At 40.0% G+C, this 26,194-nt stretch overlaps 1 protein-coding gene across 1 annotated transcript in view; it reads left to right on the forward strand.

Annotated features, from left to right (window-relative positions):
* Positions 1-3,255: 3,255 nt before the first annotated feature.
* GRPR (gastrin releasing peptide receptor) overlaps positions 3,256-26,194 on the forward strand; it is a 38,615-nt gene continuing 15,676 nt past the window's right edge. Inside the window, exon 1 of the mRNA XM_058535496.1 lies at positions 3,256-4,143. Coding sequence (XP_058391479.1) covers positions 3,731-4,143 — 413 coding nt within the window. The 5' untranslated portion in view covers positions 3,256-3,730. The remainder of the gene's footprint in view (positions 4,144-26,194) is intronic.

Genomic DNA, 26,194 nt, shown 5'->3' on the forward strand with positions numbered 1-26,194 from the left:
CACAGTGCCATGCACATAGCTGGTGGGAAGAGACTCTCTTTGGTCCTGTTGAGTCCACTCATCCTCCCAAATTCTACCAGGTCACTGCCTCCTTCATATTCAAGTCCCACAGAAAATCCACTTCTCTGGAAGAATGGAAAATGTGACTCTCTTGACTGAAATAGAAGTAGAAGTGACATCCCTGCCCTGACACATAAGAAAGGATGCTGAGTCACACTCCAATTCTATTCGGAAACTGGAGTCTCTGAGGACAGGGACTTTGTATTATATTTGTTCCATGTCATTTTCACATGTCAAAGGCATCTTATGCTCACCATTAAAGAAAAAGCTAAGCAAATGTCTGAGTATGTTTGGTGATCTGCCGGAAGGTGACACATAATGGTAAGAATGGAAAGAGTCGTTATGGCTAATTAGTTGAAATGACATCAAAATTCTCTAAGTAGCTTTTTAAAACATCCTTGCTCCCAGAAAATATTAGGCGTTGAACCTCAATATATCTTCACTCCTAAAATACCGTTAGAACAGTCTATAGTGCTGTGGAACACATAATGCTAACACCAGCCATGAGAAATCAATATCTATCAGCATCAGCTTAACTTACATGGGAAGAAACATTAATGGCCCAGTTGGATTTAAGAAGTGAGGCTGACTCAGCACACAGGGGTGCCTAAAGAAATAAAGGGAAACAACATCCAGGAGTCCTCTTTGTGTACCAAAAATAAGCCCTCTAGATCAAACTTCTTAACAAGAATACAAGATCCATCACAATCTCACCCAAACTTGCCTCCAGCTGCATTTCACTTTGCTCTTTCCCTGCCTCCTCTCTTCCAATCTGGATGGCCTTTCTGGACTTATAGCTGTCCCCTGTTCAACACCATGCTCTTTCCTTTATGACTCTATCCTAGGCACATACTATTTTCTCTGTTCAAAAGGTCCTGCCAAACACTTACTCAACCTTTAAGATCAAATGTCACCTTCTCTGGAGAAAAGGTAGTTGCTTCGTTCTAGAGAGGGGATGGGGTCTAAATTGCTCTGACTTTTTCTTTTTTAAGAAGCCAGAGTTTATTTCTATTTAAACAATACTCAAGGAACTTTCAGAAGGTTGAAAGGTCCAAAGATATCTAGGTTTAATATAATATTATAATCAGGTGCTGGCTGTTGCTGCCTCTGTTTTGAAATCCTCAGGATGATCCTGGGCAGTTCAATGCCTCGCTAGTGGTGGTGAATTCCTCTGAGAGAGTGGTGAATTCCTCTCAGTTTCAGCATAATTCATACAAGACTATCCCTCCAGTAATGACGACAAAAACAATGCCAGAAACAATCATTGTCATTGAGAAGAAGAAAGGTAAATAAGCAGAGAAGAAAGCCACCACAGCAATTTCGAGAAGCAAAATTATTGATCCAGTATAGAACAAACAAAAGTGTTTGCGGGATCTACGTGAAAACACTTCTTGTGTTATTCTTTGAAACCAGGTCCTCTGACTGTGAGCTTGAGTAGCTGGGATCATGAAGAGTCTTATACAAACAACTATCTTCATGTTATTTTTCTCAGGCTCTTACACGGTGTCTGGAAACTGGTAGATGGTCAAGAAATGTCTTTCAGGTAAATGGAGGAGTTGCTGATTCACCTGTATGAGTAGGATCTTTGGCCTATTGATCCAAGGTTGATTGCTCTTCAGACCTTATTGGGCTTTTCCAAAGTAAAATCACAACAATAATCTCTCTCAATCACAACAATAATAATAGTTATAGTAATAGCAGCTAATATTAATTGAACACTTACTATGTGCCAAATACTATGAAGTCTTAATATGGATAATTTCATTTAACTTCACTAATTATCCCCACTTTACAGATGAGGAGCTCGAAGCTTAAGACAGCAAGTAACTCGCCAAGGCAATAAATGAGGGAGCCAGGATTTCAGCACAGAACCCATATACTGCATTATTAAGCTATTCTGCTAGTAACTAATCAACACCACTAGGCTTGTGGTTACTGACTCATTACTGGTGATACTGGTCTCCACTGAGAAGCTCTTCCCCATCCAGGCATGCAGCATCAGACTCTCTACTGCTGGCTGAGAGGAGCACAAGCCCTTTGGATTTATGGACGGAGCATGGCAGCCAGTGTTGTAGACCGCCACTGGAAATTTCCATGACAATACACTTGAAGGTTTTCGTGGTGGGTCCTGGCATGGTGATAAGTGCAAGCTTCTCTATTCCTTATGGATCCTGAAAAACCAAACCTTCAAATGGCAATGCCTGTTGGTAACTGGCTTCCTGTGATGTACCTGGAAGAGCTGTTTCCACATATGTCTTGAAGATACACCCTTGTAGTGTATTTATAAGTTGTTGGCTAAAGGTCTAAGCTCAAGTCGAATAGTACCTCCTCAATAAAGCCTTTCCTAGCACCCCGTCAACTCTAAGTTATTTCTTTCTACTCGCCAATTCCTCGGTATTCTAGCTGTGACTCCTTTAAGTTCATTTCCCACTCAAGACTTAAGGGGAAATTTGCTATAAACTGTGGCAAGCATTCAGTGAAAAATTGCAAATAACTGCATCAAAATGCCAATTCATGTAATTTTTAGATCCAATGAGAAAAGACCCATTTTTCTGGAAAAGACTACTGATCATTGAGAGTTAAGAATACAGCTGGCTCCCGATTTAATTTCTCCCTGGTAAAGGGAACAGATATGGCCTGGCAAATCTATGGGAAAGAGCATGTGTGCGTTATGCCTCCGGTTTTTTCCAGATGTCAATTGCTGAAAGTTTAAGGCACGAGTCCTGTGCCTATTTTTCCTCAATAGCAGTCCTCGTTCAGAGGCGGTGGGAAGGCTGAGTGGGACAGCTCACACGTGGACACCCTGTGCATCGGTGTGCATGTACTTCAGAGACAGACCTCATTTTATAGCAACCTTAACATGTCATTCTAATATATTGGAAAAGATGAGAAAATGGGATGTGAGTCCCATCTGGATTCATGGACATAGTATCAGAAAGATTTCCAGTGCCTTTACAGAATGCTAGCAACACTTACTAAATACCTACCACAGGTGCTGCATCTTAAGTGAGACACCGAAGGCATCTGTTAAGCCGTGTAGATGTAGGAACTGCAGTCTGCTGGTCGATTCTCATCTGGGGAGAGCAGGCGACTGGGCAGTGATTGAAGTGTCCAGCAGGGGGCTGGCATTCTCTGTGTTTAAGTAGCCCTGGTTTCTCTTCAGAGCCTCAGCTCAGTCGAGCTGCCGTTTGCTAGTGAAGCCAGTGACGCACAAAGCATCCTGCCTATAGGATTTGAGGCTTTCTCAGTGCAGTGTTTTTCTACCCACTTTAAACCTTCAGGTTCTAAGTATCAGGAAAGACAGGAAATGCCGTGTGAAAATAGCAGGCCAAAAGTTCTTAGGTAACTGCAGCCAGGGAGACTCAGACTAGAATGGAGCTAGGAAGAGATGATACAGAGTGGGTTTAATTCTAAGCCCTTTTTGGCTGAGTTTTTGTTGTTAACTTATTGAATTTAGAGATGTATTGCATTGGTCATGTGAGGGCCGGGGCAGCACCAGCATCAAAACAGTGACACTTTTGAATGCATAGTATATATGTACGCAGAGCATTTTTATTACAGAAGATAAAGAGCCCAGCATAGGTTGTATTCTCATCTTCACCCAGTTGCAAAATCAAACGTTAAGAAACAGCATCTAAGGGCGCTTTTTAGGTGGGAAAGAATCTGGAGGATGGCTCTAAATGATTGCTTGCTTCTGAACTTGGAAGTGGACCATCTCGTGCACTGCAACGTCTCCAATCACAGTGCGGATCTCCCCATGAACGACGACTGGTTCCACCCGGGGATCCTCTATGTCATCCCTGCAATTTATGGGGTCATCATTCTGATAGGCCTCATTGGCAACATCACCCTGATCAAGATCTTCTGTACCGTGAAGTCCATGCGAAACGTGCCGAACCTGTTCATCTCCAGTCTGGCTTTGGGAGACCTGCTCCTCCTGGTAACATGCGCTCCCGTGGATGCCAGCAGGTACCTGGCCGACAGATGGCTGTTTGGCAGGATCGGCTGCAAACTGATCCCCTTTATACAGCTAACCTCCGTGGGGGTGTCTGTCTTCACACTCACGGCTCTCTCAGCAGACAGGTAAGTACTGGAGGAAAGTTCTATTCTCTCTGAGGGTGGTCGATGCCCTTGGTAAATGAGCTTCCACGTTGGGACAACGTGGAACGTGCCAAAGCGAAATTTTACTCAAACTCAGATTCCCTTCCAGGCAGGTTTTTGTTGTGGGGATTACTTCTTGAGTTTAGCATATTGGTTTAAAAAAGAAAAGTGAGTGGATGGCGGGGACAAAAGAGGACAAATGAGAAAAAATATCTCTGAGCACAAGATTGAGGTGTATTTTCTGGAGACGAATCCATTTAGCATTTCTTTTTCCTAACTTCTCCCTCCCTGAAAAATTAATTGACTGATGAGAAAAAAAATCACACCTAATGGAGTTTAAACCCCAAGTAAACGTATCTTAGAAGCAATTCAGAGTCTTCAGAGAACAGAAAAGTCCCACTGCATTTCCTATTTCCTATATTTCAAACTATGCTTTTCAGAAATAACCACGAGGAGAAAATAAGCAACATTTCCTTGAAACTCATTTTCCTCAGACAGCTTAACTTTTCTCACAGCTGATTTTGTGTTTGGCTCTCCGTAACTGAACAGTTTGTGAGCTGGTTTTTCCAAGTATCTCTTAAGTGAAATCAAGCATTATTTAAATTTTTTTTCTTGAGAAACTTCCATTCAAAGTTGATTTCTAATTTTAATATCTTTATTGATGTACTTCCATATCCAGTTCCTTTGAGGTTTTGTCAGGGGGGAGTCCAGTACAATGTTTTATTCTGGGAAGTACATGTATTTGTGAACTGCATGTCTTAGAGTGAACATATTGCTTTAAAATTCACATTTATTCATCTTAAAAATTCATGTTCATTCTTTGAACGTTTCTCAAGTGTCTATCATGTAAAAAACACTTGCTTGAGTTAACCAGTCAGGCAGTATCTGCAGGTTGTTCACACAAATTGCTGAACGTATCTTATGTACTTCTGAGCTCTAGAAATCGGACACAGTAATGAATAGACTCCAGACACATCATAGACCATATGGTCAAATTAAGAAAAGCTGGTACAATGAACCAGAGACTATAAATTTTTATTTTAAAATCAACTGTATGTCATGGTGTTAAAGATACATAAGGATTTGAGAGCGTACAGGGAAAGGCATAGAAGCAGCTCTTGAAAGTTTATACTTTGAAGAAAATGTGCCACATTTTAATACATATGGTGCTGGATTCTCATTTTGTAGAGGAACAAACAGTCCCCAGGTGATCTGGCTTTGTCTAGTAAAAGACAAATAAAGATAGTGTCATCAGTATTTGTAGACATGTGTTATACTTAGCTGCCTAAAGTACACTGCCGAACACACATGACATTTTCAAAGATTGAAAAATAGTAGCCCAGAAATGAGGTTTGCATATCGCACCAAGTGGACACGGCTTCACCATCCCCGCCACTCACCTCCAGCCTGCTCTAACCTTGATCATTTGCCCATCAGGTACTAACCACCACAGGCAGTTTCACGTGTTGATTCAGGGCAGGCAAACTTTGGAGCTGGCAGAAGGTCTGTGGCTCGTTACCAATGGCCGAGGGCACCTCAGGGTGAGGGTCATTTTCTTGATGGGAAGATGAGATTTTGGTCTCCAGGTTGGTGAGTGCAGTGGTACAGATGGTGTTTACTGTCTTCTTGGGGAGGGAGGGGGGCAGAGAGGAAAGTGAGGGTGTGGAATGTAAAGATGCAGCTGCAGGGAAGTGTTCTCCAGAGTCTCAAAGCAGACCAAATTCACCATCAGCAGAAAGGCTCTTGCAAGAGCCAGGTTGCACCCTTTGGCAGTTCTGGTGTGTTCTCAGTAAGTTTATAGCTACTGCATGTCCTTCCTAAGTTCAGAAATTACTATCACCTTCCATATAACTAACTTTTTGTGTTTTGCTAAGGCTTAAAAAAGCTGGTAGATCACCTGAATCACAGGCAGTGATCTAACCAATTTCAGCAAGAATAGATATTGACCTAGTGAAATAAGATAAGACTGTACTTATCTATTTTTTTCATTTTTAAAAGCTATGGGAGTCTTATAACAACCTCATGAGATTGGCAAGGCAAATATGTGTATATATATATATATATATATACATCCACACACACAATATCTATATTTTTTCTTCTCAACGAGCTATAATTGATAGACAGTAAACTGAACAAGGGTACACTTCAATATGTTTTTACATATGTCTATATGACAACATGACCACCACCCAGATGGAGATATAGAACAGTCCCAGCACCCCAGGAGTTTCTTTTATGCCTGTTTCCAGTTAATACTCAGCCCCACAGAGAGGCAATCACTAGTCTGAATTCAATTACCATAGATTATTTTTGCCAGTTCTTTAATCTCATGTAAATGGAATCATACTTCTCATGCTAATCATTAGGTCTATGACAGTCATCCATGTTGGTACACATAGCAATGGTTTGTTCTTTTTAATTGTTGTGTAGTATTCCATTGTATGACTATGCCTCAGTTTATTTATCCCTTCTAATACTGACGGGCATTGGGTTGTTTCCAGTTTGGGGTTGATAATAACCTGCTCTGGATATTCTTATTTATGCTTTTTGGGGAACATAAGTGTTTATTTCTCTTAGGTATGTGCCTGGGAGTGGAGTTGCTGGGTCATAGGGGGCATATATTTAGTAAATATTGTCAAAGAGTTTTCCAAAGTGGTAGTCTGTATTTGATAGATTGGTAAAAGAAGACCCTCCAAACAGGATGATCATTACAATCATTGGGGAGCTTTAAAAATATACAGATTCCTAGCCCCCATCCAAAATCCACTGACTCAGAGTTTCTGAGGTATGAACGAGTGTGGTGATAATCATCCACCCTGCTCCCTGTAGGTTGACCAGCAATGCCAGTGCTCATCCCAACCTCCCTTCTGCAGTTCTTCCCTTCCCCAGGGGAACTTGAGTCTTTGTTAATATGAAAAGAATAACACTTTTCTAAAAAAGTTTATACTGCTGCCACCGAAGGGAGACTTCAAGGCAGTCCCAGAATCCAGAATTCTGGGTTTCACACAGCTGACCAATTACAGATTTGCGTTCAAGCCCCTTCACTATTGGTCCCCACCATCCCTCTCCTTCCGTGCTTTCTTCCCCTTACACACACACTGAAGTCCTCATAACACAGTGGTTACACTGATGAGTTCCTGACTCTGCTTCCTTGCTTATGCTGTGTCCCACCCACTCTCCAGAATGCTTTCTGCTTTCCTAACTAGAAAAGCTTTCCTCCCCATCACATGTGATGTTATGGGCTTGGAATAGGCATCAAGAGCCCTGCATTTTAGGCTTTTTTTCTGCCATTACTACCCATATAAGGGAGTTGGACCAAGTCGCTTAACTTTCTGAACTTAGTTGAATCATCTGTAAGATAATAGAGTTGAGCTAGATTATTTCTAAGGTCCCTCTAAATTTTAAAAGCTTCTGATTTTTATCTGTCATCTTGCCTATCATTCAGAATCTGGCTTAAGACTTCTCTTTAAAGCCCTAATTTGGACCATTCTAGCCCAAATTTCCTGCTCTCTTCTAAACATGAGGCTTATTATCTGAGACATGAATTATCTTGTGACATCTTTCATCTTGCTGTTTTGAAGTATTTTACTCATTGGTCTTTTTTTAGCCTCTCCTATATTCATTATTTTAACTTTTGAAGTAGATTATAAAAATGTTGAGAGTGGATATTTCTTATACATTCTTATATCTTAACAATGCCTCACATGGTTCCTTGTACCAAATGGGTGATCAATAAATATTGATTAATTAAAATTATGGTTAGTTAATGCATAATTTTCTTCTCATTGTTATTATTCTTCCCCCTTTTTGGAATTCATCTGACAGCACACTTTTTTTTTTTTTTTGTGAGGAAGATCAGCCCTGAGCTAACATCCATGCCAATCCTCCTCTTTTTGCTGAGGAAGACCGGCTCTAAGCTAACATCTATTGCCAATCCTCCTCCTTTTTTTTCCCCAAAGCCCCAGTAGATAGTTGTATGTCATAGTTGCACATCCTTCTAGTTGCTGTATGTGGGACGCGGCCTCAGCATGGCCGGAGAAGCGGTGCGTCAGTGCGCGCCTGGGATCCAAACCCGGGCGGCTAGTAGCGGAGCGCGCGCACTTAACCACTAAGCCACGGGGCGGCCCTGACAGCACACTTGTAAAAATGTATCACACAGTCACCTGCTTCTTAATTGTTTCTATTAAGCTCTCATATTTGGGTAAATGAGAGAAAAGCTATTCTTTTTGAGCTAGTAAATAGATTTGTGGGAGTACATAGATGGGTGGATGGATGGATAGATGGAAAGATAGGTGGATGGATGGGAAGATGGATGGATGGATGGATGGATGGGTGGATGGATGGATAGATGATTGGATAGATAGGTAAATAGTTGGATGGACGGATACGTTTTTTACATACTGGTCTCTCCTACTAGATGCCCATCTCTGTACTAGGTGCCTCAGTATTATGTAAATGGAACTTAAGACCTGAATTGGACCTCAATAGGAAAAGGGTAAGGAGAGTTTGCTTTTTATTTTCTAGTAAGCATAAAGTTTAAATCTGGACTTAATGTTGACAGCATATAATGCCCAAGTTATATTGTACCTGCTTCAGTATTATTATTCAGAGTTTTTTCTGCTAGAATGGAGCTGGCAGAATGAATCAAAACGACGGACGTACACAGCAGTTCCACTGTGTGTATTCCATGGAAAAGACTGTTCGTAAGTTTCCCCCCTCTTGTGATTTGGAATGTGTAAAGACACAGGAAATTGTTACATTTAGGCAAACTCCTTGAAGTGCTGATGTTTTAAATTGATTGCAAGGAATTTATGAGATAATGTAGTACTCAGCCTTTCCTGACATCTAGAGCTGCATGGTCCAACATGGTAGCCATTAACTACATGTGGTTATTTAAGTGTAAATTTAACTTATATAAAACTAAAAATTCAGTTCCCTAGCCACACCAGCCACATGTCAAGTGCTCAGTAACCACTGTGACTTTACTGGACAGCACAGATACAGAACATTTCCATCACTGCAGAAAGTTCTATTCTACAGTGCAGAAGAGAGTTTGCTCTTTGCCTTGGCGTCCAAATCTCTTTCCCGAGATCTGTGTTAGCTGCTCTCTCTCATTGAGGGTATCAAGAATTCCTCAGATAAGCAAATATCAAATGCCTCCCAGCTGCACGAGCTCTTCCTGTCTGTAAAATATCTTCTATTGGAAGATACCCAAAAATGAAGAGAGAAGAAACCAGGCAGCCCAATACAATCACCAGTCACAGGCTTGGGGAATTTAGGCATTGGGGAATTTAGGAATTGTTGATGTTTTGAGACCTTCTGAAGAATACATGTGGGGTTCAATTTCCAGGTCTGCATTATGAACTTCTGTCTGATCCCTCCATTCTCTTTTGCCAGGCTCTCTTCCATCTGCCAGTCTTTCTATCTTCCTATCCCAAGACTTGCCAGAACAATCACTGATCTAGCTAAACTCTTCTCATTGTCTCCCACATGTGCCACTTGACTTCTCTCTTCTCGACTTCATTTCCCCCTCCCTAGTGGCTGGGCTCTACACCCTCCATCTATCCAAATCCTATCAGTCCTTCAGGGCACAGTTTAAGTTCCTTCTCCTCTATGAAGCATTCCCTGATCTGTTGCTTTCACTGATTTTTATCCCTTCCCAAGATGTTTTTGCCTGTATTGTTCATTAAACACCAAAACTATCCTACCTTGTATTACTAGGTCCTTTTTATACATGTGTTTTCTACTTCCCTAATCATATAGGAAGCTCCATGGGGTCTGTGCTGTCTACGACACTGAGGCCCTCTTTACATCTAGTAAGAGGACTATAACTACAGCTTGGTTGGTGTTGGAGCAGCGACAAAATGATAAAGTCCAGCGGCTACAAGGAGAAGTCATCTTAAAGTCCAAAACCCTTGTTTGACAGAGAGACCAAAAGATGGAATTTGGCCTTCTCACAACAAACTCAGAGTGGTCAGACTAGACCCCTACACTCCTCATTCCAAGTCCCAGTTTCTTCAGGGGAACTGGAAACTTTTCTTCAGAAACCATTGAAACACAGAGTCTGATTCCATTTCCCTTCTCTGGACAGTGGGAGGTACTGATCCCAAACCCTACGGTTCTGAGGGAAGATACCCTGAGTGACTCCAAGGTGGTTCCTTTCTAAGGGGATCACCTCAGTAATTCCAGAAGCTCCTCTACTGTTCTAGAGGCCCAGCTTCACTGATTCCAAGGAGATTGGCTCTTTCTCATAGAAGAAGACTAAATATTTAATTTCTTGTAAAGCGTCTTTCCCAGAAAGTCCCGCTGTTAGAAGAGTTTATGTGACCCACCATTCCATAACTTCTCTATAGTATGATTTTTCTGAAGCATATGGTGCCTTTCTGGAAGGAAACTCAACTCGTGTCTCCCCACAGTGATGGGTCTTTCACAGCTGCTGGCAGACTCTGGGAGTGCTCAGAGAGCAGGTGCAATTGGAAGTGGGGTTTCCCAGCAAGGCTCTTTCAGTTGGAGTGCTGTGGAAAGAAGGGCAGCAAAGAACTCTGACCTTGTCTCTCATACATTATCTTTTAAAGTGTTAGACTTTCATGTGATTAATTATCATTTCTGGCAACCTAATATGCATGGAGGCAAAAAATAGCACAAGCTTGATCATGAAACATAAAGCATAGCCTGAAAGGACTCCCTGGTGAGGTTTTTTGAACTGTGCTTGTCAATAACATCCTTTGAAAATAGACTAAATTTGCATTTTTGCACTTGTAAATCCTCCTGGTGTGTGTGGTTTGCATAAATTCTCTCTTAATTAAAACACGTGTTTTGCAGAATAAAAATTGTTTTTTCTCCATTCCTCTTTTTCTACCTCCCAGTAATAGAACAAGGTATTTTGTTTATTATAGTCAACTTTGAAATTCTGGTGATTAGTATCTGATATTTGCTGCTGCTTAAAATGATTTGATTTGCCTTGGAACCTCTAAGAGGCTGCTGGTTCATTTTACACATTAAGTATCACCTTCTGTAGGAGGTCTTCATTGGCCACTCAATCTAAAGGGATGACCAACACTATTCCATCATTTAGTTTCTTTTTTTCAGGTTGATTGAGGTGTAATTTGCATTCAGTAAATTTTTAGGTATACATTTCTATGAATTTTGACAAACTTATATAGTCCTATAACCACCACCACCACAATCAAGATATAGAACATTTCCATCATCCCCCAAATTCTCTCATGTCTCTTTTTTTCTATCCCCTTCTTCCATCCCCAGTTCCTGGCAACCACTGATGTTTTCCAGAATATCGTATGACATCATACAGTATATGATTATTTGAGTTTGGCTTCTTTCAACTCATGTTGTTGCATGTATCAGTAGTCTGCTCCTTTTTATTGCTGAGTACTGAGTACTAGTCCCTTTTATGGATATACCACAGTTTGTTTATCCATTCTTCAGCTAATGGGCATCAGGGTTATTTTCAGTTTTGGGTGATTATGAATAAAACTGTCATAAACATTCACATACAGTTTTTGTATGGATGTATGTCTTCAAATCTCTTGGGTAAATATCATCCAGTATTATTTTCTTGAGAATTATTTTGTTCATTTGTTCGTTTACTTGTTTACTGTCCGTCTTCCACCACTAGAATATAAGCTCCAAAAAAAAATGGGAGACTATCTCATTCATCAGCATATTCTCTGGCACTAGAACCGTCCTTGAACTGTGGGAGGTGCTTGATAAGTGTTTGTTGAATACATGAATGGATGGATGCATGAAGGAAGGAATAAAAAAATGAGTGAATTCTGGTAGGTCCTACTGAGTGAACTGGGAGTACTGGATTCTGGTCTGTGAATTATGTTCATTTCCTTTGATGTTAACAGAGTGACGCAGTAGAACAGTGGTTCCAACTCTAGATGACAAGACCTTATCCAGGTTTTATGGGGACTGTTTGGAGGGTGCTTTTTAAAGAAAAAACCAATAAAATTATGAATACAAATTTAGGTAGAGAAGTGAATGCTTTAAAATATTTAGAAATCACATTTTAGATTTAGAAATCACAGTAAGTTACCATCTAAATAAGTTGATAAATTCCATGAACATCACAAAATCCAGAAAAATAACATAATATCAATTAATTAACTGCCTGGCACATGTTACATGTCTATCATACTCATTTTCTTAAGTATTTTCGCTTCATCCTCATTTGGCTCCTCTTAAAATGACAATGGTTTGGTGATATACTTTTCTGTGGAGAAATCAGAAAGATAAGTCAGTCTTCTAGCATGGTTGATTAAAATTGGCTTATTGGGCTGGCCCCGTGGCTTGGCGGTTAAGTGCGCGCGCTCTGCTGCTGGTGGCCCAGGTTCAGATCCAGGCGCACACCGACGCACCACTTCTCTGGCCATGCTGAGGCCGTGTCCCACATACAGCAACTAGAAGGATGTGCAGCTATGACATACAATTATCTACTGGGGCTTTGGGGGAAAGATAAATAAATAAAATTAAAAAAAAAATTGGCTTATTAACAAGAGGTTAGAAAAGTTTCTTTCAGCTTCATAACTCATTATTGGTAATGTCATATAAATGTTTAGGATTATTATCAAATGTTTAGGATTATTTGAGAAAGCCACTCTCAAATTTCTTTCCTATATGGGCTGTAAAATTTCACAGCATTTCAAGTTTTCTAATGCATTGAGTGATCTTAAATACTCATTTAGCTGATGACTCCCATAAACCTATTTGCCATGAATGTCTTCACATTATGAGTTTTAAGTTATCTTCATCAACATTGGTATTTTGTGGGTATGCATAACATGAGTGACTTTACACAAATGTATTTGCTATTTGTGATTTGGCCACAGGTTTCTGCCCTATAAACACAGACACTATGATAAATTCGATTTTGCTGATGTATTTGGATTTAAATTGCTGTCTTATTATTTGGTTTTCATTTATCTCACCTGTTTTATAATCCTTTTTCCCTCCCTTCTTGCCTTCTTTTAAATTAATTAAATATTTTAATTATTCTGTTCCTCCCACCTCATGAATTTGTTACAAGCTCTTCTTAATATTCTTTTTAGGGCTACTCTGGAGTTTACAACATGTATCCTTGACTTATTGGAATTTACTATAAATTAGAATTTTCCTACATCCCAGACAATGCAAGGATAATAGGCCATTTTAACTTTCTTTTAATTCCCTCTTGCCTTTTTTTTTTTTTTTTTGGTTATTGTTGTTCTATATTTTAATTCTGTATATATTTTAAAACCCACAAGACATTATGTTTATTGTTTTTACATACTTTATATTAACTCAACATTTACCTTTAGATTTAGATTGATTCCTGTATTGACCTGTTGCTCTCCATTCCTTCCTGCATCTTCATCCTGTGACTTCATCTGACATCATTTTACTTCTGCCGACAGAATGCCCCTCAGTATTTCATTTAGTGTAAGTCTCGTGGGGATACATTTTCTGTTTTTGTTTGTCTGAAAATGTCTTTATTTCATGTAATTTGGGGGAGGGGGTTTTCACTGAGCATAACATTCGAGGCTGGCAGTTCTTACCTTTCACACTTTGGAGCTGCCATTCATTGTCCTCTGACTTCCACTGTGAAGTCAGATGTCAGTTTTCTCGTTGCTCCTTAAAATTATTGATTTTTTCTCTTTGACTAATTTTAAGATTTTTTTTCTTTATCTTTGGTTTTCAGTAGCATTACTATGATGCACTTAAGTGTGGTTTCTTTGTATTTTTTTGGCTTGAGATCCATAGCTTTTCTTAAATCTGTGCTTTGAAGATTTTAGCCAGTTTTGGAAAGTTCTCAACCATTACAACTTCAAATATTGCTTCTCTCCTATTTTCTTTTTCCTCTCCTTCTTTATGCTGTTTACACATAAATAGAACAACTACAGGTTAATTTTAAGCTTTTCAAGATTTTTCTCCCTTTGGTTATTTTTGCTTTTATTGAAGCAGGAAATTTCATACTTGGGTCAGGCCTCTGTTACTGAGCACTATATTTTATTATTTTATTTATTTATGTTTTAATTTTTTGTTTATTGCAGTAATATTGGTTTATAACATTGTATAAATTTCAGGTGTACATCATTATACTTCTATTTCTGCATAGATTACATCATGTTCACCACCCAAATACTAATTACAACCCATCACAACACACACGTGCTGAATTATCCCGTTCGCCCTCCTCCCTCCCCCCTTCCCCTCTGGTAACCACCAATCCAATCTCTGTCTCTATGTGTTTGTTTATTGTTGTTATTATCTACTACTTAATGAAGGAAATCATACGGTATTTGACCTTCTCCCTCTGACTTATTTCACTTTGCATTATACCCTCAATGTCCATCCATGTTGTCACAAATGGCTGGATTTCATCATTTCTTATGGCTGAGTAGTATTCCATTGTGTATATATACCACATCTTCTTTATCCATTCGTCCCTTGATGGGCACTTAGGTTGCTTCCAAGTCTTGGCTATTGTGAATAATGCTGCAATGAACACAGGGGTGCATATATCTTTGCACATTGGTGTTTTCAAGTTCTTTGGATAAATACCCAACAGTGGAATAGCTGGATCATATGGTAGTTCTATCCTAGATTTTTTGAGGAATCCCCATACTGTTTTCCATAGTGGCTGCACCAGTTTGCACTCCCACCAGCAGTGTATGAGAGTTCCCTTCTCTCCACATCCTCTCCAACACATGTTGTTTCCTGTCTTGTTAATTACAGCCATTCTGACAGGCGTGAGGTGATATCTCATTGTAGTTTTGATTTGCATTTCCCTGATAGTTAATGATTTTGAACATCTTTTCATGTGTCTGTTGGCCATCTGTATATCTTCTTTGGAGAAATGTTGGTTCAGGTCTTTTGCTCATTTTTTAATTGGGTTGGTAGTTTTTTTGTTGTTGAGATGCATGAGTTCTTTATATATTTTGGAGATTAACCCCTTATCAGATGTATGGTTTGCAAATATCTTCTCCCAATTGTTAGGTTGTCTTTTCGTTTTGTTGATGGTTTCCTTTGCTGTGCAGAAGCTTTTTAGTTTGATGTAGTCCCATTTGTTTATTTTTTCTATTGTTTCTCTTGCCCGGTCAGACATGGTGCTTGAAAATATGTTACTAAGACCGATGTCGAAGAGCGTACTGCCTATGTTTTCTTCTAGAAGTTTCATAGTTTCAGGTCTTACATTCAAGTCTTTAATCCATTTGGAGTTAATTTTTGTGCATGGTGTACTGTAAGGGTCTACTTTCATTTTTTTGCATGTGGCTGTCCAGTTTTCCCAACACCATTTGTTGAAGAGACTTTCTTTTCTCCATTGTATGTTCTTGGCTCCTTTGTCCAAGATTAGCTGTCCATAGATGTGTGGGTTTATTTCTGAGCTTTCGATTCTATTCCATTGATCTGTGTGTCTGTTTTTGTGCCAGTACCGTGCTGTTTTGGTTACTATAGCTTTGTAGTATATTTTGAAATCAGGGAGTGTGATACCTCCAGCTTTGTTCTTTTTACTCAGGATTCCTTTACCTATTCGGGGTCTTTTGTTGTTCCATATAAATTTTAGGATTCTTTGTTCTATTTCTGTGAAAAATGTTGTTGGAACTTTGATAGGGATTGCATTGAATCTATAGATGGCTTTAGGAAGTATGGACATCTTAACTATGTTAGTTCTTCCAATCCAAGAGCACGGAATATCTTTCCATTTCTTTGTGTCTTCTTCAATTTCTTTCAGCAATGTTTTATAGTTTTCGGTGTACAGATCTTTCACCTCTTTGGTTAAGTTTATTCCTAGGTATTTTATTCTTTTTGTTGCAATTGTAAATGGGGTTGTATTCTTAATTTCTCTTTCTGCTACTCCGTTGTTAGTATATAGAAATGAAACTGATTTTTGTATGTTGATTTTGTATCCTGCAACTTTACCATATTTGTTTATTACTTCTAAAAGTTTTCTGGTGGATTCTTTAGGGTTTTCTATATATAAAATCATGTCATCTGCAAATAGTGACAGTTTCACTTCTTCCTTTCCAATTTGGATCCCTTTTTCTTCTTTTTCTTGCCTGATTGCTCTGGCTAGGACTTCCAGTACTATGTTAAATAGGAGTGGTGACAGGGGGCATCCTTGTCTGGTTCCTGTTCTTAGAGGGATAGCTTTCAGTTTTTCACCATTGAGGATGATATTAGCTGTGGGTTTCTCATATATGGCCTTTATTATGTTGAGGTACTTTCCTTCTATACCCATTTTATTCAGAGTTTTTATCATAAATGGATGCTGTATCTTATCAAATGCTTTCTCTGCATCTATTGAGATGATCATGTGATTTTTATTCTTCATTTTATTAATGTGGTGTATTACGTTGATTGATTTGCGGATGTTGAACCATCCCTGCATACCTGGAATAAATCCCACTTGACCATGGTGTATAATCTTTTTAGCATGTTGCTGTATGCGATTTGCTAGTATTTTGTTGAGGATTTTTGCATCGATGTTCATCAATGATCTTGGCCTGTAATTTTCTTTTTTTGTGTGTGTTGTCCTTGTCTGGTTTTGGTATCAGGGTAATGTCGGCTTCATAGAATGAGTTAGGGAGCTTCCCCCCCTCCTCAATTTTTTGGAAGAGTTTGAGAAGGATAGGTATTAAGTCTTCTTTGTATGTTTGGTAGAATTCACCAGGGAAGTCGTCTGGTCCTGAACTTTTATTTGGGGGAGGTTTTTGATTACTATTTCGATCTCCTTACTGGTGATTGGTCTATTCAAATTCTCTACTTCTTCTTGATCCAGCTTTGGAAGGTTGTATGATTCTAAGAATTTATCCATTTCTTCCAGATTGTCGAATTGGTTGGCATATAGCTTTTCATAGTATTCTCATAATCTTTTGTATTTCTGACGTGTCTGTTGTAATTTCTCCTCTTTCATTTCCGATTTTACTTATTTGTGCCTTCTCTCTTTTTTTCTTGGTGAGTCTAGCTAAAGGTTTGTCAATTCTGTTTATCTTTTCAAAGAACCAGCTCTTGGTTTTATTAATTTTTTCTATTGTTTTTTTAGTCTCTATTTCATTTATTTCTGCTCTGATTTTTATTATTTCCCTTCTTCTACTGATTTTGGGCTTTGTTTGTTCTTCTTTTTCCAGTTCCTTTAGGTGCATTGTTAGATTGTTTATTTGAGATTTTTCTTGTTTGTTGAAATAGGCCTGTATTGCTATAAACTTCCCTCTTAGAACCACTTTTGCTGTATCCCATAAATTCTGGCATGTCATATTTTCATTTTCATTTGTCTCCAGGTATTTTTTGATTTCTTCTTTGATTTCTTCGTTGACCCAGTCGTTGTTCAGTAGCATTTTGTTTAATCTCCACATATTTGTGGCTTTTCTGATTTTCTTCCTATAGTTGATTTCTAGTTTCATACCGTTGTGGTCAGAAAAGATGCTTGGTATTATTTCAATCTTCTTAAATTTATGGAGACTTGTTTTGTGGCCTAATATGTGATCAATCCTGGAGAATGTTCCATGTGCATTTGAAAAGAACGTGTATTCTTCGGTTTTTGGCTGGAATGCTCTGTATATATCTACTAAGTCAATCTCTTCTAGTGTTTCATTTAAGGCCAATGTTTCCTTATTGATCTTCTGTTTGGATGATCAATCCGTTGGTGTAAGTGGAGTGTTAAAGTCCCCTACTATTATTGTGTTACTGTCTATTTCTCTTTTTATGTCTGTTAATAATTGCTTTATATATTTAGGTGCACCTACAATTGGGTGCGTAGATATTTACAAGTGTTATATCCTCGTGTTGGATTGTTCCCTTGATCATTATGTAATGCCCTTCTTTGTCTCTTTTTACAGTTTTTGTTTTAAAGTCTATTTTGTCTGATATGAGTACTGTCACCCCAGCTTTCTTTTCATTGCCATTTGCGTGGAGTATCTTTTTCCATCCCTTCACTTTCAGTTTGTGAGTGTCTTTAGGTCTGAAGTGTGTCTCTTGTCTGCAGCATATATATGGGTCTTGTTGTTTTATCCAATCAGCCACCCTATGCCTTTTAATTGGAGCATTTATTCCATTGACGTTTAAAGTAGCTATTGATAAGTATGTACTTACTGCCATTTTTTAACTTTTTTTTCTCAGTGTTTTAGTAGTCCTTCTCTGTTTCTTTCTCCTTTTATACAGAATTGATGGTCTCTTTAGTTTGACCTCTGTCTGAAAGCTCTACTCTTTAACTCCCTTCCTCCCTCATTTTATGTTTTTGATATCATATCTAACCTCTTTTTTGTGCATTTGTATCCATTACCCTCTTACCATGGAAATAGGTAATTTTTCCTATTTGTGGTCTTCTCTTTTCCCCTTAAATCAGTCCTTTTCACATTTCTTGTAGCACTGGTTTCTTGGTGACAAACTCCTTTAATTTTTGCTTGTCTGGGAAATTTTTGATCTCTCCAACCATTCTGAATGATAACCTTGCTGGGTAGAGTATTCTTGGCTGTAAGTTTTTTCCTTTTAGCACTTTAAATATATCATGCCACTCTCTTCTAGCCTGTAAGGTTTCTGCTGAGAAGTCAGCTGATAGCCTTATGGGGTTTCCTTTGTATGTAACTTGTCTTTCTCTTGTGGCTTTTAGGATTCTCTCCTTATCTTTAATTCTGGACATTTTGATAATGATGTGTCTTGGTGTGGGCCTCTTTGGGTTTATCTTGTTTGGGGCTCTCTGTGCTTCCTGTACCTGGATGTCTGTTTCCTTCCTTAGGTTAGGGAAGTTTTCATCTATTATTTCTTGAAATAGATTCTCTGCCCCTTTGTCTCACTCTTCTCCTTCCGGGACATCCATAACACGGATGTTAGTGTGCTTGATGTTGTCCCAGAGATCCCTTAGACTGTCCTCACTCTTTGTAATTCTTTTCTCTTTTACCTGTTCAGCTTGGGTAATTTCTTCTAGTCTTTCTTCCAGCTCACAGATCCGTTCTTCTGTATCTATCCTCTACTCTGCTTTTGAGTCCCTCTAGTGAATTTTTCATTTCCTGTATTTTATTCTTCATTTCTGATTGCTTCTTTTTTATATCTTCCATTTCTTTGTTGACATTCTCATTGAGTTCATCTATTCTTCTCCCCAGATCAGTGAGCATCCTTAACACTCTTAGTTTGAACTCTCTGTCGGGTAGGTTGCTCATTTCTGTTTCACTTAGTTCCTTTTCTGGGGTTTTATCCTGTTCCCTTACTTGGAATGTATTCCTTTGCCTCCTCCGTTTGCCTCTTTCCCTGTGCTTGTGTCTATGTATTAGGTAGGTCAGCTACATCTCCCACTCTTGGATAGGTGACCTTATATAAGTGATGCCTTAGGAAGCCTGCAGTGTGCTTCCCTCAGTTCTCAATGTTCCAGGGGTCACCCCTACGTGGGCTACATGTGTCCTTCTGTTGTGGTCTGTTTGCTCTCCCTGTAGGTGCCCAGGGAGGCTGAGTTATGCTCCTGGCCAGCTGTTGTAATGCTCAGCTGCTTGTAGTTGTTGTGGGTCCTTCAGTCTCTATCAGGTATGGGGAGCCCCAGCACAGTTGGCTGCAAGTTCTAATACCACATTTGTGTTGCAGTCTTTCTTTTAAGTGAGTAGGCCCCCAGCGTGGCAGGTTGTTAGGCTCAGGGGCTTACAATTGCTATAAGCCTCCAGCCTTTAGGTCTCTTGTCAGCTCTCTGAGGATTGCAGCTGGGTGGGGCTGGCCTCAGGCACGGGAGCACCCAATTGTTTCAGGCTTTGGAAGGTGGGGCAAACCCCCTATGTGGGTCTTTGAGAAGCAAAAGTTTGCTGCAGCTGACAAGCCCCGCCACCCACAGGTCCACACACACAGTCAACACAGTCCTGCCCCGTGTATGTGCCCCAACCTCCTTAAGTGGACCCAATCTCTCCACGGTGGGAGCCCCACACACTCCACCACCACCCCACACTCTCCACCTGCTCCTTGTGCATGCCCTGCCCCACTGAAGTGGGCTCAGTTGCCAGGCTGCAGAGAATCCAGTCACCAATCTATGCAGGCCCACAAGTTGCCTGAGGGCTTGTTTTTGGGTGGGGCCAGTCTCTAGGGTGGGCTGCCTGCCCTGGCTGAGCTGGATTAAATTGGTGCTCTAGTGGGTGGTGCCAGTCTCTAGGGTGGGCTGCCTGCCCTGGCTGAGCTGGATTAAATCGGTGCTCTAGTGTGTGGAGCAGACCTGGGCTAGCAGGCCCCAGGGAGAACTCCAATGGCGTCTGTGTCAGCACGCCCACACCAGGCCACAACAATGGCCGCCGCCAATGTCCTAGTCCCTGGAGAGGTCTCACCTCTCACCGAGATGCACTCAGGGCCTTTCAGGTGAGTCTCTTTTCACCAAAGCACTGTGCACCTTTCTTTCTGGTGATTTTAGGTTGCTTTCTGAAATGGGTTAGTTTGTGCATGGGCCCTTTAAGAGCCGGTTTTAATTTCTTTGTGGACCAGCTTTTCTGGGGGTACTCCCCAGTGTTTTAGTAGCAGGCAAAGTCAGATATTATGCCACTCGTCTCGATTGTGCTGGGTCCACAAAATGCCCACAGTGGGGGCGCTCCCCAGCTCAGGACCCCGCTCCTCCAGGGAGGGCTGCGTACCTTTAGGCTGCTCCCAGGTGGCCGTGAAGCTGGCAGCTTGTGAAGGTGGCATTTTTTCTCTCCAGAAGGGAGTTTCTGCCTCTTCCACCTCAATTAGGATTGTCCTTTTTTGCAGGAGTTCCTCTTATCCAGTTTTCAGTTCTGTCTCAGGGGTAACTTTTCTACAAGTAGTTGTAAATTGGCTGTGTCCACGGGAGGAGGTGAGTTCAGAGTTTGCTTATGCTGCCATCTTGATTTCTCTCTCTACTGAGAACTATTTTTAACACAAGTTAATTTCACCCTGTCCTATAAATTTCCTTTCCCCTTTTCTGTATTTCCATCCTTTTTTCTCACCATACTTCACTCTGGCCTTTTTCAGCTCATTAATCCCCTCTTCCGCCACGTCTAGTTTGCTTCTGAAGCTTCCATCTAATTAATTTCAGTTAGAGTATATTGCAATTCTTGAATTTCCATTTGGTTCTCTTGTCATCTAATTTCTTGAATTAGTTCCAATATATTGTAAAATCTCTCTCTGGTAACTATAACATGTGGAACCTCTGTAACTCTGTTTCTATTACATATTTTCTTCTCTTGTTTTTTGGCCATTTTATTTTGTCTATTGGTATACAAGGCAATTTTTGTTTGACTACCTGATCTTGTATATGATGAATTGTAAATAATTTGAGGCTCTGGAGGGTAATTATCATCCAGAGAAAGATTAGCTTTTGCTTATTGCAGGCAATTATAAAGTGGCAGTATATCTGACCCAATCAGAGATTGAGCAGATTGGAGGTTGGGCTTTGGTCTTTGTGAGAATTGGTTTGTTTCTGGTTCACCTCTAATACTAGGGTATACCCCTTTGGGCATCTCAACTGAAAGTTGAGGGTGTTTACCTGGGATCCTCTCCTTGGTGGGCCCTGAAATCCATTTATTGTCCTCTTTCATCCTGTCGACACAAACAATCAATAATAAATCTATAAATCAAAATTGGGGTGAGTTTGTTATATGAGCCAGTCTGAGGACTATAGCCCGAGAGAATGACCTTCACCAGGGAAGGAAGCACTCCAAAGAAGTGAGGTGTACAGCGTGGTTATATACCATCTTGGAACAAGGAACGTACCTCGAATATGACAGGGATATCTCTTTACTACAGTCACAAGATGTTTTGCTAGCTTAACAGGTCACAAGATAAGCACAGCAGGTCAATGGGCAGTAGGTCAGTGGTCACAAGATGTACACAGTAGGTCAGTTTGACCCTTAGTTTCTGGAAAGAAATGCTTATCTTTAAAGAAATGCTGATATGGGGGGAGGCATACATCCCTATCTTTAAAGGCAGCATTGTTTGCTTTGGGATATTGTAAATGTTGAAAGCAGATGTACAATGCATGCTCAACAGGCCACGTCAGGCCTTTCTGGAAAAACAAGGTCAGGCTGAATTAGTTTTAAACCAAATGGCTTCCTCATATACCTCAATATATTAACTTTTCTTATTGCTTTTCATTTATTCATCAATCCTAAAACTGCGAAAAGCTCTGCTCCGCTCAGTTTCTCTGCTGCTGCTTGAAATTTGGTAATTGCCTTAAGGGGAAAATGATGCTAAATAACAGCTTCATCTCTTTGCACTTCCCTTCTCTCCAGGATTTTGGTCCCTCAAATCCTTACTGCCTTGGTGTTTCTCTGATGTTTTCAAAGAGGTTTTCTAACTTTTCATTTCAGGAGAGTCGGTCAGCAACAAGCTAGTTTGCCATTATCAGATGTGGAAAATCCTATACCACTTCTCTTAAGGACCTCTGCTGCCTCGAAGCTACCCACATCCCAGTTCCTCTAAAGAGGAGTACAGAACTACCTAGTCAGACCTGTGGGATCAGCGTTCAGAGCCTCAAATCATCTCAGCAATTTAGATTCAGAGAAGGGAGCTCTGGCTAACCTCAAAGTGAGTAAGTCAGGAATCTCAAGCGAGGCCTGCAGCAGTGGACCCTGCCAAGTATTGTAGGTACATCAAAGCCTCTGGGATCTTGCAACTAGGCCAGCACTCTTAGCCCCAATAAGCAGAAGCTAGAGCCAACATTTAGTTATGCAGTGATTGATAACAGCTGAAATTTCTTAGGCAGGAAAGAGCCAAAATTTTCCTAAGGTATATTTCTTTAAACTTCATTTCTTTATTACTTTTTCTTTTTTTGCGTTGTACTCAGACCAATTGGCCAGTGGTGATAGCAAAAGGTTACATAGGAAAGAAATAGGGGAGAAATGGGAAATGCAGCACATAAAGAAATTTATTTCCAGTGTGAGAAGAACTTACTGTGACAATAATATGTCCATGTGACTCAGTTCTTTATACTGTCTACATATAAATGGAATAACTACAGGTCAACTTTAAACTTTTCAAGGTTTGTTTTTTCCTTTTGGTGGCGGTTGTTTTTATTGTCAGGCAATCTCATACTAGGCTTAGGCCTCTGTTATGAGAAATACTTTAAATATAATTTTAAAACAGTATAAAATTATGTAAAAACAAAATTACAGTAGTTTCTCCATGAGAACATATGGGAAATGCTTATTTCTCTTTAAATAAATGGTGATCAAAACAGATTTTTAAGAATTTCATTATTATCTTTTCTTTTCCCTTTCCACTTTAAATGATTGGAAACATCAGGGAAGAGCAGAAAAATCAGAATTTGGCATCTTCTCTTTCCTAGATTGTCAACAGAGGTGAAATTGAAGGTCAAAATGATGGCTTAAGGAATACATGTACTACAGGATGAAGATAAGTATAGTAAATATTTAGTTTTAAGCATTATTTTAGTTTTAAGCATTCTTGTGCTTTGAAAAGACCTGAGAATCTGAAGTGCTCTAGTCAAATATAACTGACTGGGGGATCCAGAGACCTAGTTCTAGTCTTGGTTCTCAGCTAACCAGCTGTGGGACCTCTATGGGCACCAGTTTCCACTTTAAGTTAAGGAAATGGGACCTGATGACTTGTAAGTTTTATATTCCATAGTTATATATAAAGCAGGTTTGTAATTAAACGTGTACTCATATGTCTGTACCATGATAACAGCACTTCATATACTGACCTAGCATCGTCTATTCTAAGAGTGCTTCAAAAAGGCGAATATATATATGTAAGTATCATTCTATTGTTCTTTAAGGGCTTTACCTGGGTATATTTCACTTCCCCAACCAGATTTTGAATCCTTAGTGGCCAGGGACTTTTATAGCCATAATGTCAAGCAGAGCCTGAGATACTAAATTAGTACTTAAATGTGCTGATAAATTGACTAAGCATCCTGAGCAATGAGTGTTTAATACTGGATAACCAACAGCAGAGGTCAGTGGCCTACTGTCTTCATTACCACAAATTAATAAGCCTAACAGGCAGTGCTGTGTGAAATGGAAGATGGGCTTTCCTCGTTTTAAAGAAGGAACCAACAGCCTTGGTGTGGACAGGCAGAGAACAACAGAAACATTAGCCATGTTCACACATTTAGTGTATATAGGCTACAGGCTGGTAAACTTTTTCAGCAAAGGGCCATATAGTAAATATTTCCAGCTTTGTGGGCCATAAGGTCTCTGTTGCAACCATTCAACTCTGGCATTATAGGGTGAAAGCAGCCAGAGACATTATGTAAGCAAAGGGGCGTGGCTGTGTTCCAATAAAACCTTATTTATGGACACTGAAATTTGAATTTTGTGTAATTTTCACGTCATGAAATATTATTCTTCTTTTGACTTTTTTCCTAACCATTTAAAATGTAAAAACCATTCTTAGCTCGCAGGCCATATGAAAACAGGCGGAAGGCCAGGTTTGGCTAGTGGGCCTTAGTTTGCTGTGCCTGATGTGGAGGTGTGTGCATGCTTGCTGAGGTGGTCATTTAGCAGGGTCCTATTTAAATGGAGTGGGACCTAGGGGAATCCATGAGCCCTGTCCAGTTAGCCAGGACAGACTTCTGAGGGGATATAATAAATACAAATCATACAGCTGTGTGATGCTTTAGGGTATGAGGCACTGTCATGTCATGCACATTAGCTTTTGGAGCATCAAAAATTGAGAGTCAAGCCAATGTCTTTTAGGCCATGTGTCTTTTCTAGCATGCTCTGAGTCCTCTGTGATACTAATGATTGTTTAAATGAAGAAAATGAGCAAGTTTTAAATCAAGGCTTAGCCAGATTCCAGCTCCCATGGGTGGTGAGCCAAGGGGCAGAGCCTTCCTGTTGCTCACTGGGGAAGTGAAGATGTAAACAGACCCTGCGCTTCTCACTACCTCCTCCTAATGTTCACCATCACGCATGGTGCTGCCTCTTCTAAGGTCTTTTCACCATAGGATCATGTAAGCAAGTCACCTTAAAATTGTTAAAAAGAGGAATTGTGCTCAGGGAGAATCATTTCCTCAGTACCCCCAGGCATTCTTCAGGGCTTGAAATGGTTAGAGAAATAGGAAGTGTTTGGGCCACAGGAGATGTCTTGGGAAAAGGCTAACAAGATGGTGTCCAGAGAGATCTGGGGTAATTGGGCTTGAGAGGAGTATTTGGCTAGGAGCGTGGCAGGGGAGGAATGGGTTATTTTGAGCACCTTGAACTCATTTCCTTATCTGAAAGTAAGACATTACAGGCCAGACAAATTTAGTGCACAGTTCTAGATTTTTGGTTTTAATTATATATTTGTTCAATAAATAAAATAGGCATAAAATGAACAAGACGTAGACATAATGCTTAAGAAACTCATAGTCCTGTGACCCACGGTGCATGAGCCTTTTTAATTTCCAGGATGGAATGAGAGAAAGTGTCACTGAGTGTCCAGGGTTTATGCTTATTTTGACTTCTTTTGTACCTAGTACAGAGCCATGCCAAAGTAGGCGCTTACGACATGCTTTCGATTGTCAGATGTGCTAGTTTTGGTGGAGTGGGGTGCTTTGCTTCATTTAGGCGTGATGTGTTGCCCTGGAGCTAATCCTAGGAAGGATCTGTGAAAGCAGGGACTTTGCCTTCTAGTGACCACCGGGGCTCCTTGGACCTGAATGGACATGGTGCCCAGAGGGGCCAGCTGGCATCTGCAGAGCACCGCCTGCTGGCTAGAGGGGTCATGAGCATCTGCGTGAGACACAAACACTTAGGTCCTTAAAAAAAGATACAAAATTGTATGCTCTCAATTCTGTACAAAAGACAAAGGAAAATTGGAAGGAAATATATCAAAACATCACGTGTAAGACTTATGGATGATTTTCTTCTTTTTTTGTTTTTAGAATTCTCTACTGTCTAAATTTTACACTGAGCTATTAGCACTTTTATACTAACTTTTTTAACTGAAAAAAGTCATTCAAATGAACTAACAACCTCTAGACCACCTTTCTTGATGATGTCTTTGCTGACACAAAGCAAACTTTTTCAATTGGTTCTTATGATACCCCCAGAGTTGCATGGTGACAAACTTACACTCTTCTTCCTCCCCTCCTTCCCTCTTTCTT

Source organism: Diceros bicornis, chromosome X (genome assembly GCF_020826845.1).
Source record: "Diceros bicornis minor isolate mBicDic1 chromosome X, mDicBic1.mat.cur, whole genome shotgun sequence".
NCBI lineage: Eukaryota > Metazoa > Chordata > Mammalia > Perissodactyla > Rhinocerotidae > Diceros > Diceros bicornis.